Raw genomic sequence first — 13,301 nt, forward strand, 5'->3', positions numbered from 1 at the left:
GTTTTTTCCCCCCAAGGTCTGCCAGCGCGCCTCAGACAACCATGCAGGGTTTCTAAGGATAGGGGGAAACATGAATTGCTCTCTAAATAGCGCCATGACATGTGCTAGAAAGAACCAAAGCTCTCTTACCAATGCCCTGGCGCACAACCTTGCCTGGCTGTGCGGCAATTGGATAGCCACCAATGTCACGAAAGTTGGCGATGCCCTCGACGGAAATGAAGGGTGGTGAGGGGATACCGGGGTCGGCCGAGGTAAACTCTGCAGAGGCCACCATTTTTGGATACGTGGAGTCGCTCGTGCTTTGAATAGTATATGGGAGTATATAACAAGATGCAGATCTCTGTGTCGTGGGTATATATAAATATAAGCTCTAAGTTTAGCTAGGTAGCCGTTGAAAAGCTCAAAGAAAAAAGAATGACCGCATGGCACGAGTATAAATACGGTGGCAACGGGGCGTGAGATTGGGTCCTCCTTCCCCCCCTCTCCCCAATTCAATTCCCGGAAGTGGGTTTCGGGGCCTTGGGCGGGCGAGCGACGGAGAAAGTCTGGGGGCCGCCCTGTAAAACCGATCGGTGCGCAACGTTTCGCAGACAGATTTAAAGGGACCTGACCTAGATCTGCGCCATCTCAGCTCGGCCCTATACAGTGTAGCGGTGGCCCCCTTCTTTGGCGTACAAAAAAAGGTGAATGAATCAATTGGACCCTTGTTTTGTAGAGTTGTAAAGTAAATGGGCAGAGTGTCAATGTCTGTCTGGGAGAGCCGCGGCTGCCGTCCATCGGAGTATACATCAGGGATATAGCCGAGTCCATGTCGATCCGATGCGGCAACAACCTGTATCAATTTTCCCATTCCTCCCTTTCTGTCCCATTGAATGCCGATACCCAAATGCAGGCCTGCTGAATCTACGGCGATCGATGGAGGCCGCAGCTGGTCAGGTAGATGTGTGTCACCTGACAACAATTAAAAAAAAAAAACACGCGTCACAATGTACAGGGCCGTATTCAAAGAGTAGTGCTGTGATAAAGTTGGGGGCTGTATTGATGTATCCATGGATATGTTTGGGTAGCACACGGGTGCTCTTTTTGCTGTGTCTATTGCAGTGCTTGCAGCCTCGATGCAGAATGAAATGCAGTCTACCTTGTAAATAAGGAGCCGTCTAATCACGTCTCTCGTTTGACATCAAGAGCGACATGATTGCGCAGTGGGTTGGGTCAACTCTGATTCGATGTGTTGTTGATTTGGGGCTGGGTCAATTCAACTCACACACACTCTCTCTCTCTCTTCCCCTTTGACCCCGCCCGCAGAGCAGCAGAGCCGCAAGTCATGGGGAGGGCGGCAGGAGCCACACACCCAACCAACAGACCCAATGCATACATAATAATATTTTGCATCCACAGTTTTGTTGTTCATGTACGTAGCCTGGTCGAGGAGGAAAGGAGGGGTGTGTATCTTTCCCTTCAGCTGGTGACCTGCTGCCCACAAGATTTGCAAGCCTCGCTGGTCTAAAATCCGTGCTGTTTTCTCTTTTCTCTTTTCCCCCCCTTCTTCTTTGGTCTCCCGTCCTTGATTACGTATTTTCCTTACTCGGACCTCAACCAACTTCTTGTAGTCATCATTGTGTTTTTCTTCTCTGCGGCTGGTTCATTCAGCAATTCGTTGGGGGCCGTCTACAATGTACCGTCACCCATGCAAAATTTGACCAGGCCACCGCTGTGCAGCTTGTGGACTTGCGCACAGCCAGCCCAGACCTCTTGATCAGAGGTCCATGTCTCTCTCTGCCTTTGCTCCCGAACCGTCCTTCCTTTTTTTTTTTTTTCTCCCCTTCCCCTTCCCTAGTCGACTTCACTTCTAACCTAAAACGGACACTGTAGCCTATCCTCTACAGAATACTAGACTGCCTCGAGGTTCTGGGCCGCTGACCTGCCTACGCTTCTTAATAAGCCTGGACGCCTTATCAGGTCGGTCGCCTTGTTTCTTTCCCGCCGTCCGGGGAGCTGCTGCAAAACATCACTGAACTCCAGACTCACTCTCTCACACTTTCTACAGATGGTGATGAGTGCGAGTGTGTTTCCTGTCTCTAACCCGGCAGACCCAGCCACAAGCTAGCCTTTCGAATTGGGGCTTTTCTGGTAGTTCCAGTTTCCATTTCTCTCTCTCTCTCTCTCGTGTTTTTCCGTTTTCGACGGTCCTCACTTGGTGCCTTGCCGCAATCTCACGATTCCTCTTTGATCTCATGGGCCGCGAGCCAAATGGAGTATCGAGGCGTGGGCCTGTGAGGCACCTTCAGGCTTTGACTCAAAGTCTCGTGCGTCGTTTTTGTCTCCTTCCTATTTGTTCTCTGAGGCTCATTTCATGTCATCCAATAGGCTGATTCCTTCAAGAGCAGCCAGTAGTCTGAGAGCCAGGCCCTCTCGTCACGGCAGTTCTCCCCCATCATCTCCCACTCGAACCGAGCCAGTGCCTACCTTTTGCCCATCTGTATTAACTCAATGCCTGTCCTCGAGTGCACCGTTCAGATCTTTCGGTCAGGGACAAGGTAAGGACGCGTGATGAGAGATGAAAATGAATGGGTATAAGAAATCTTGTCTATAAGAGTCGCCTCGCCCCATCTAGTCTAAACCTTAACCCGAAACCCGTTGTTGAAATCATGATGTCCCCGTCAATGTATTACACAGCCACATTACCCTGACATCCCTTCAGCTCTTGTCCAAAAAAAAGAAAAAAAATCCGGAGAAGACAGCGTCAGAATAAGCCCATCTGATTTCCTTGCCAGGGTAAATCCAGGCTTATGTAAGCACTGTGTTTGATGCTGAGACGTATTGTTAGTCATGGACCCCCCACGCAGAAGAGTACAAAGCCATACCCTACTTGTCACTCGAAACATCGCCACGTTCTTCTAGTTGTAGAAGGTTGCGGGAGCAGCCGGGCGAGGTTTAAAGCAAAGGGGGCAGGAACTATCATATTCCCACGAGTTGTTGGATCCGGGGCAGTTGGGCTTTCATCAAGGTCAGCATTGGTTCATTGTATCAAAGCAAAGTTGTGGCTTACACAAATCCAACGAAGGCCACTGCCACCACCCAATGCGGCCCTCTTCTTTGAAGATGAAGATCGTGAAGAGTATGCGCTGTCGTTGACGGACATTGCGTGTCTGTGTCCGTAGCCGTAGCTGCTGGAGCTGTGGGAGTAGGTGGCTGACTGGTGGTAGGAAGGCATTGTGAAAATATTGCAAATGTCTGGTGCTTTTTGCTAACTGCTGAGAGTTGGTGTGTTTAGGGAAGTATCGATGATATTGGATGAGTGATGAGCAATATCTTCAATCGTTCTCCAGAGCATCATGGGAGAGTCTTTATACAAAATACTCGACCCGTTGAGCCCCCGTTACTCGAAGATACAGAAGAGGAGGCCATTAAGGTAAAAGTGCCTTGGGAGTGGAATTTCCAATTCGGCTTCGCCGCGCTGAGGCAAAATCATCCGAAACCTTGAACTTGTGTCACTGGTCCCGTTTCTTTTTGGAACATATGACACCGAGAAGTGCTTTTTTTTCGAAGTTGTATGAGTCCAATGAAAGTATAGACAAGCTGGTTTCTATCCTTTCGTAGCCCCCATTCGTCACGGAATCCTCCAAGGGGCTCGGTGAGTTTCTTTTTGGCACCAGAGGGGCTCTAAAAACATCTTGAGAAAAAAGACGACCCAAGCTCGTTATAGCACCTCTGTTCTGTTTGGGGGCCTTGTTCAGTTGCACAATCCTCAAGCTACAGCAATCTTTTGCCAATCTCATCACAAACTCTGGGAGCCGACCGTTGCAGCAAGCATGGCGAGGTGACATTCTGGGACCTGCATCATTAATCCTAGTACCGAAGTGGTTGCCTCATGGTTCAAGGTAGGATTTCGTGTCCCGTGTCCGTGTGCCTGGAAACCTGGAAACAGTCATGATTCGGCCGGTACCGAGCAAGACTGGGCTTCAGACTGCGGTATACGACTGTAGCCGGCCAAATGCTGCCTTCCCGGAACAGCCTCATTTCCACGCCTGTGCTCTCTGTGGCCCAGTTGGACGTTGGTGCCTCGGGAGGCATTTTTTCTCCCCCGGCAGGGGGGCTTGAGGACCTATTGAGGCCTTGCAAAGCCTCTGAACAAAGCCCAGACGTTCTCTCATTCGACTGACTGTAAGATTGCTCCTACCAATCGAGTGTTGGAAAGACCCTCATTGCCTTTGATTGATCCACCAAAACCTTGACGACAAGCCAGCCTAGGGGTTGTATTGTATATCGATAGGTTGCTTCGTCACAACCTCTTTTTGTTTGATGATGACGTCGGGCATACCGAGTCCCTTGCTGCTGTTGTGCACTTTCCTTTTTGTCATCTTGTTTTGAAGCTACCTCTCTTTCGTACAACACGTCCGGGCCCGGGAATGCCCTCGTGGTCCTTTTCGGTTAAACCTTCTCGGTTCTTTTGCCAGTCGAGCGCGCTCTGGGTTGATTCAGTGATCGGTAGAGCAAGCATCTCATGGGTCGCCAGGATGTCTCTGACCGAGCAACGCTTATTTCGGTGACGAATTAAGCTCTGATAGTCCAAGGCGGCCATCGGCTGTGTCATAGGCTCCAGCTTTCGACTCCCTTTCACACATTCGCTCTCTCATCCATCCAACCCCGACAGAGTTGTTCGACATAGTTGTTTCCCTGCCCCTTTCTGGTCCAAGATACGATGTGGTAAAACAGTATGAGGCATACTTTTTATCTTTCTTTCTTTTCATTTGTGATTGCGAAGGGGTATTGTCAAAGTGGACAAATTACCTCATCCGAGGTTGCGCGTGGGCATGTGATGCTGACCCCTCTCTTTTTTTTTTTTCACTGCGATTATAGTGTAAAGCAGTTCCAACCCACCACCCAAGCCGGGAAAAAAGAAGAAGCGTTCCCGCCCCAGAACCTCAAGAAAGTGCATGAACTCCAGCCTTGAGGAAACCAGACATGATTAGATGGCGGGTCGTTGCAACGATTATATATCTGCGAGGGCTGTCGTTCATGAAGGTTCCGCGGCTGTCGTTGCATTTTCGCTTTCGCATCTTTGCGGCTGTTGGTCCACTTGGGGATCATGAGGCTCTGCGCCCCCAGGGGTTCGTCAGCTCCTTCATCCCAGAAAGTCCTTTGACGCGGAAGAAATAGGACGATACCCAATGAGGTTGCTGATTGCGCACGGCTGGGTGGAAAGACGTCCCGTTGTCAGAGCTGAAAATATATAGGCTTTCGAATCATGTTGGGAGATTGGCCATGTTGTCCACAGAGCCTCCTCCTCTGTTGCTCTTATCATCGACCAGATAATGACATGGGGAACGACCGGTGTCTTGGAATGGGGTCTACCCCTTTTCATTGGCGACTGGGCTCTCAAGTTTGACCTTTTTTTTGTCGTTGGCTGGGGGGGAGTCGAGAAGGAAGTCAGCCGCGGCGTGGACGAAAAAAAAAAATCCATCGTTGAAAATGATCCCCGATTGGGAGATATAATCGCCGTCGCTATAAGGAGGGGGAAAAAAAACAATGTGCCGCAAATTTATAGGAAGCTGACGCTCCCGCTCCCCTCCTTTACTCCAAATAGACCTTTTGAGAGAACGGGACAGCCGCGATTTGAGTTGACAAGTCCAAGACACTGAAGAAGACGAAGCCTCGAATGCTCGCCAAGACGATGGTGTTTGCCGTCTGAGGTTTCTCTGACTCGAGCATCCGGATGGGATGGAAGGATATGACAAGACCTGATGGTCAATGAGATGAAGAGGACACAATAAGATACCGGGATAGACGGGATGAGGAATAGAAGATAAGGTGTTTGGGGTATATGGTCGATGATGGGTATTATTATGGTGGCCAATACAACGCGTTGGTGAGGCGCAGCCTTGATAACAATAATGCCAGGCTATATAAAAACTCGCGAACCAGGCAGCACTTTCGAGTTTGCTGTTGGTGGCGATAAGGACAAAGTAAAGTACCATGCTACTTAAAAGTAAAGGCAATAATGTGGTAAAAAATGGAACTGTACTCACCAGCGCCGGCAAGGATCAAATGTTGCATGTCCATTTCAATAGCAAAGGTAAGACTTTTCCTTTCTCTCTCTATGCCACGTTGCGGTAATGAATCCGTTCGCCCTGCACTTTCATTTTGTCAGTGAGTATCAGTGAGCAACTTTGCCTGCTGCTCATGTGGTTCATGAATATCCATCGGTGAGCGCAACCCTGACCATTTTAGGAGGACCTCGTGGTCTATTATTTACCAGGAGATTGAGCACCTGGTGAAAGCCCCCCTCCACACACACACGTGCGTTGAGGTACAATTTTGCCCGATATAAGTGCAATATAATGCCCCCAAAAAAGCATCGCCTCAAATGAGGCTGGTTGTATACTTTACTCGTCTCCATGACATGGTCTCGCGAGAGCCTCATGTCAACACACAACTCAGATCGGGCAAGAGATATCCTTGGCACAAGGCGCAATAGCTAGGAAAGGATGGCGAGGTGCGAAACAAGTCAGTGCTAAAAAATCATGAAAACATGATAACATTCCTCGAGGAATTATTAAATGCTCGGAACAGAAATGTGAAAGGAAATCTTATCAATCGTGTTTTCTGACCAATGGGCCAATCATGATGATGCATATGCTGTGTAATGTCCCCGGAGACCAATAAACATATTGGGCAGCAAGAAAAGACGACACGAACAGGAGTTTACTCAGATGCCAGTCTCAAATTTGTAGGTATCGCTTCGCAAATGGCGTTTGCTCCTTAGGGTTGGGCCGAGATACCTGAATTTTGATCGCAGATGCGTCAGTCTCTTTAAGAGGGAAAATTGGCATTCCCCCTCTTCACAAGCTGGCCCAGAGACAGTTGTATGGTGTTTCAACAGTCAATTTTGATAAATATCATCACTGGCTGTGTATGATACTAAGGACATTGGAATGCCTTGCTGGTATCCTAAATTGACAGCGGTTAGATTCGGGCACCACTCAAGGGTCAGAAGGACGTCGAGAACCCAAAGACATGGCAGCTTCTCCAGTTTGATCTTAAGAGTACTAGCGTAGCAAATAACCTCGTTCGTGTATTGGCACATACCAATAGATGAGTCTCCTCGAGGGGGTGTGCATGAGCGATGGGTCAGAACCACGTTGCGCAGCGGCTTTATTCGTCAGATCAGGGGAATCGCGTTATCCAACAAAGTAATCGAGAATGTTGTAGGAGCTACCGAGCAATGATATGTGCTCTGTAGAAAAAAAAATAAGACATTGCCAAGCTGCATGCTGCACTTTGAGATGACTGCCGATGGACGAGTCCAGATAGCCTACCTAATAGGTAGTTATGCTACAGCATCGGTCGCGCAGCATTGGTCGCGACCAATGAGCTGGTCTCAACCTCGTAGTAGCTTTCAAGGATTCACTAGCTCGGATCCATGTCCATTTCAACATGGCTTTTCGTAGTCTTTCGATATTCGCTGTATTGATGTGAATACAAATAATAGCTTTCGTACGCGCCGACGGATCGGCGACTGAAACGCAATAGCATATGGTATGTGCTATCCGCCATGCCATTCCGTCATGACATGTTCAGTGGGTATACCTCAGTGGCTATGTCTGACCATGAGATCCCATCTTTTGTTATGGGCACTGAGCGATGCCGCCAATGCCTATGATGGCTGTCGTTTGTTAAATATGCATGGTGCTCTGCTATACTCATGCAATAAATCCCTTGATTCACTGATTTTTGTCCTTTCTGCCCCAGTTCCCATGGCTTCCTCTAAAAGCCCCCGGTATTGATTCGTCTCAATCTTCAGCTTGCATGATGCATGGCCTTTAATCCTCAGACACTTCGGCGAAGGGGTTCTGGATCTCCTCGCTGCCGTCCACTGGGCTGATGACGACAAGCAGCGTTCCTCGTGCGACGACAAGTCCCAGCGGTCTCGTGCTCTCGTTACCCTCGTCGTCTGTGAGATATACATGTCAGCACTGTTACTTCTGGATGCACTTGAGGGGATCGGCGCCTCTTTTCTCTCCCTGCCGCGTTCTGTTTACACGCACCAACCCGAACAATGAGAGAGCCAAAAGTAAAGAAGCCGGAATAAACAAATCCCCAAGGGGAAAAGAATCAATACGCACCTCTGACAACCTCCTGCACCTCGTCCAGGACCAGATTCATGAGCGCATCGTAGCCCTTGAGGGTACCGGTGCATTCGCGGCCGCCATTAAACTTGACTGTGATGCGCTTGTCCATGTACTTGCCGAGGTCGAGGATGTTTTCCTTCTTGGGGCGCTCGCCCTGCTTGTTGTCGTGGGAGTGAGAGTGATGACCGTCCTTGTCCCCGTGGTGATGGCCTCCGCCGCGTCCTCCGCGCCCGCCACGGCCTCCTCCCCGGTGGCCACGCTCTCCTCCTCCGCCTCCGCGGCCGCCGCGCTGGTGGGGTCTGTCGGCCATGATCTCTTCTTTTCTCTCTCTCGGGCGGGGTGAGGCAAAGTTCTTGTTCCGGGCTGAACGCGCGGGTTTCGTTCGTTATGTAATTGGGCTGCGCGCGATGTGGCGTTGGAGCACGTTTGTGGTGGTGATTCTGAATTGCGGCGGCGGGCTGTGGTTGAGTAGAGCTCGGGGGCGGAATTGATTGCGCGCTTGGGCTTTTCGAGCCGGATCGGATCAGTGCGGGCCGAGTGACAAGCAGGTAGGTACCTACCTAACCCAGTGGACCTAGCTATCCTTCAACCGCTAAAGGTAAGGCTCTGGCATATTTGAAGCGTTGTGGCAAATTGCCCATAAACCCCCATCCTGCCCATTACATGAATAATGCTGGCCAACAGGCATTGATAAAAGTTCTGGATACCTCAAGAAATTGCATCCTTTGCGTCGCGCAATAATTGATATCGTATGCGATATTCACGTCCCTTTTTTTTTTTCTCTCCCGAGGAATGTAAGTTAGTTGAAAGAACTTGAATTGAGTTTTGCTTGGCCCCCACCACTATAATGCACAGAGCTGCCCGCCTATAGCTAACGCAGCTCTCAATGGCAGTAGCAGTTTGGCGGGGTAACTTTGGCATATTTAGTATAACGCGCCTCTATACGGTCGAGGCATTAGCTCAGTGATGCACGTAAATTGAGGCAGGTACGGCGGGAGTCAATATCCTCCGCATGTATCAATAGATTGGGTTAAAATTGATTTGATATTATTGAAGTTATTTTCATGAACACTTTTCCCGTCATATTTACGTGTGGTTTGGAAATTGTTGCCGCCACGACATGAACTAATCACAAATAAAGTTTCCGCCCGCTGGCCACGACACAGCATGAAATTGTTTTGGGGGGTTTTTCTTTTTCTTTATTTCCTTCCCTTCAACTCCTCGATAAACTTGGATGCTTCATTTGCTTTTTCCTGACCGTCCGCCGCCGCGCGTCCGCTCCCACATAATATTCCCCCCTTGCCTGACAAGAACTGCATTTGCCCCCCCACCTGACATTCAAGAGCCCTTTTCTTTCCAAAACGGAAACATGGTAGGAGAGGGGTTCCTTAGTCGGTGGGTATAGAGATCGTCACCAAGCCTCTCCTAATGAAGCTTGAACTCTCTTGGAGCCGCAGTGGTTGTAGAGTCGCAGACGTTCTAGAATGTAGGTCGCGTTCTTTATCTTGGTCTTGGCAGACGGAAGACATGGGGGACGGCCCCGTGGAGTCCGGGACTGGCTCACGGCAGTCGCTAGATATGAAGGCGAAAAAGAATTGATTGGCAAGGCAAAGTATATGGTGCTGAACGCAGGCATCCATGGCAGTGGTGGCTGGCTGGCGGCTACCTTAGGTAAGTAGGTACTGTGTAGCAGGGCAGGAGGGGAAGGCAGCGAGTGACTGATGACTCCAGGTACGAACATGACTGATCAGACCTGACTTTTGATCAGACCCTGACCCGCATAGGCAAGTCAAGGCGGTGGTACTATACTACCTTTGAATGGCAGCCTCTCAAGCCTCTTCGCAGCATGTGGCCTATCTGTAAGATCTGCAGGCAAGGATCCGCATGGCACCACCTACACTAGCAGCCATCTGCATGTGTTAGCAATGGCGATTATTGTTTGATCCTGTTCCTTTGCCGCACGCAATTACTGATCCTCACAGCCTGGGCTTTTTTTTTTTTGTTATTATTTCCGTTGAGCAAATCCGAGAGGCTGCAGATGGCAGTCAATTAGGTTAAATTATGAGTAACCGTCAAGGTGATACTATGTACGTAGGTAGGTGTCAGGGTGTCTAGCCTTGTCCAAGCAATTGATGCGACTTTTTGACACCCCCGACGCACAAAAAGCACTTTTCTAGTGTGCTAGTGTAGATTGATACATAAGAATTAGCTATGGTATGTAGTCAGAACGTGCCACCGGGACAGTCTTCAACGGAGCCAACTCCGTATGCAACCTGCTGCTGCTGCCGCCGCCGCCAAGATACAAAAAGGTGAATATGCGAAGGTGTTGTTGATTGCTGGATGATTAGACACGTCATTGGCTGTCGACCACATGAGGGACATCTCCATCGGCCTGCCCTCGTGCGCAGTGCCTCTTTGAAAAGAACACGCCGCCCAATCAAAATTATCTAGGATCCCATGAATTGAATGCTTGAGGCCCGGAGTATCTGTTTAAGGTGAGCGACGGGACCCGGTTAGTCGGAAGCGCAGAGCCAACAGTGGGCAGTTTGGTGCAGCATTTCAGCCATTCCGTCTGGAGCTTCTCCTCGGGGTAGATAATGCAACCTAAGATAGCAGTACCTTGTAAGCCATGCGGGGGTCCAGGGACCGGGCATTCGTTTCTTTTCCACATTACAGGGCCTCCGTAGTGTAATGAAAAGTCGGGTGTAGTGTGCATATGGATGTAGGTAGGTATGTATGTTACGGTAGTGCAGTCAAGTGCACGCTATACTCATCCATGTACGAGCTATGTACCTTTCATCATACCTTCCAAGCTTCAACAATGAGCCCCATACTGGCCGCCCCCGCCAGCCGAAAATGGGAAGAAGAAAAAAAACTGAGAAAGGTTTGTCATCTGGGAGCATCACTGAGCTTTGAACATTTGACTCGATGAATTATGTCCAGCTCCATTCGAGTGGACCGAACAGCATTGATTGCATCCTGCCATGTCACGGACTCGGCTGTCGGTGCTTTATAATCGTTCGTTCCCGTGGAAGGAAGGGGTGGAAAAAAAAAAAAAAAAAAAAAAGACTTCCCTTGTTGTCTTCGCCCTTGGCCCTTGACTTTTTTCAATGCTGGGGTCATGCAACGCGGTGCCGATCATGGAGACCCGAGCAGCCACCACGCCAGGGACTAACTGTGCACTGCGCGCTACCACTACTACCTTGAACACCTTACTGCACTAGCTAGGCACGGGTTACGGATACCTGTCGATACGCAACTCCTCTTTGTCAGGCCCTTCAATTAAGAAGTTTCTCAACGCCAAGGGTGGTAGAGATGCCGATCTTTCCTTAGCTGATCCATCGTTCAAAAAGAGATGCCACTCCTGACAGAAGCAAATGGACTGATTGCGGCGACTTTGATAGGAACTAGTAGTTGCGACTGACTGGCACGCTGGGGGTTGGTTCACTTTCACTTGCTGAAGAGAGAGGGAGAGACAGACATGGGGCTACCTACATAGAAAGAACGATATCAAAGCAATCATCACCTGTTCTACATAGTAGTGGACTGACTGTTTCCTGCTACACAATACAGCCAGCCAGCCTTTTGTCCTGTACCCAATGTTTGCCTGCCTCCTGAATTCCTGACCGACTGATTGGATGGACGACTGATTGACAGACTGCCATGCTGAACAATTGACCAGGGAAGTGTTTGGTCGCAGCAGGGGCACCCGTCAACCGACATACCGCATGGATGCCATTCATTACTACTACATTACCTACATTATTACTGCTACTACTGCCTACCAGTACCTACGGCGTACCTAACTTCAATACATTTGATACATACCTTACCTACAACACAACATCACACACTGGCTTGCACCTCATTTGCAGCCAATCCCGTCTGTTCCTCTGCATCGGATTGCCGCCATGGCTCGTGCTCGTGCTCTACTACTATGTTTGTACAGTTCATCAAAAGAGAAGAAGGGGGAGAGAAAAAATATATTCCTCTGCCTGTGTGTCTCTAACCGACGTGACATATACCGACTACTTACCTACCAACCCACCTGCCTACATACATTACCTATGTACCAAACTGGCTACATACTTGCCCTGTATTGTAGCCACCAGCCATACAAATTCTACTGGCATGCCATCGATCGTCTATCCCGCCTGCTCGCGATAATCCCTTCTAGCTCGGATCCGTCCATCAGTCGACGGCTTTCAATTGTAGGTGCCACTCTTTTTCCATCCAGGGTGATCAGCCAAAGCCTGGACTCTCTTGACATTTTTATTCCCAGACCCCGCCACTTCGACCGTTGGTTTTAGTGAACAGGGGTACCGGGATTTTGATACTCGAGCTTCGACTCAGTTTGTTATTTCTTGGTGAAAGATTTCTCTCTTTTTTTCTTCTGGCTCTATATCCAGTCTGCACCGCCTCTTTTCTTGTCTCGCTCCCATGGAGTTGTTCGACCTCTGTTGATTCCATCCCTCCCCTCTTATCGCCCCATCCTGGGGCCTCTATCCATTGATCTCTGTCCCTCTCCCCACGCACACACACACACACACACACACACACACACACACATATGTCCCGCCGGTCTTTTATTTGTGGACATTCGCAACGGGTGTAAGGCGGGAAGCACCCATCAGCGTCGAGGTTGCGACTCTTTGCTGAACCTAGTCGCCAGGTCCTCTCACAAGCCTCTTCCTTTTTTTTAATTAATTTTTTTTTCAACACACATTTCTTTCGACGCTACGACGCGGCTACATCCTCTAGTTACCCGTAGCTGGTTAGTTAGGTACCTACCTTCTTTACTTTTGTTCTACTCTATTCGGTACCTATCCCTAGTTGTACCTACCTACCTTACCTACATTACATTACCCACATGCATCATCTATCGTACTATATATGTTCCTTGGGCCTTCTTTTGTACCGACCAAACTAAAAAAGGAGGAGCTGGTTTTCGTCCCATTTCTTAGCCTGACGCCCGCCAGCGTCGCCGCCGCCGCCGCCGCCAAAACCGCCAAAACCGCGCGCTTCTTTTCGGCTTGCACAGAACCAGAACGGAAGGAAGGAACTAACTAACTACCTTGTAGTTTCCCCAGAGACTAAAAAGACTGGCTGGCACTGGGGACTCCTCAAGTCTTTCTCGGCAACGTTGCCTTGGTCGCACACAAACTCGTT

At 49.4% G+C, this 13,301-nt stretch overlaps 3 protein-coding genes across 3 annotated transcripts in view; all 3 read right to left on the reverse strand.

Annotated features, from left to right (window-relative positions):
• PFICI_02823 (uncharacterized protein) overlaps positions 1-274 on the reverse strand; it is a gene marked incomplete at both ends in the record, with an annotated part of 1,848 nt that extends 1,574 nt beyond the window's left edge. The window contains one exon of the mRNA XM_007831404.1: positions 130-274. Within this exon, the coding sequence (XP_007829595.1) occupies positions 130-274 (145 nt within the window). The remainder of the gene's footprint in view (positions 1-129) is intronic.
• Positions 275-2,897: 2,623 nt separating this feature from the next.
• PFICI_02824 (uncharacterized protein) lies at positions 2,898-3,214 on the reverse strand (the record flags this gene model as incomplete). The annotated part of the gene is made up of 2 exons (XM_007831405.1): positions 2,898-2,996; positions 3,050-3,214. 2 exons carry the CDS (start codon positions 3,212-3,214, stop codon positions 2,898-2,900), a joined length of 264 nt encoding a protein of 87 aa, XP_007829596.1.
• Positions 3,215-7,823: 4,609 nt separating this feature from the next.
• Positions 7,824-8,442, reverse strand: PFICI_02825 (uncharacterized protein; the record flags this gene model as incomplete). Its single annotated transcript, XM_007831406.1, has 2 exons — positions 7,824-7,954; positions 8,127-8,442. 2 exons carry the CDS (start codon positions 8,440-8,442, stop codon positions 7,824-7,826), a joined length of 447 nt encoding a protein of 148 aa, XP_007829597.1.
• Between the last annotated feature and the right edge of the window lie 4,859 nt (positions 8,443-13,301).

This window comes from Pestalotiopsis fici, assembly GCF_000516985.1.
Source record: "Pestalotiopsis fici W106-1 unplaced genomic scaffold PFICI_Scf_2, whole genome shotgun sequence".
Classification (NCBI taxonomy): Eukaryota; Fungi; Ascomycota; class Sordariomycetes; order Amphisphaeriales; family Sporocadaceae; genus Pestalotiopsis; species Pestalotiopsis fici.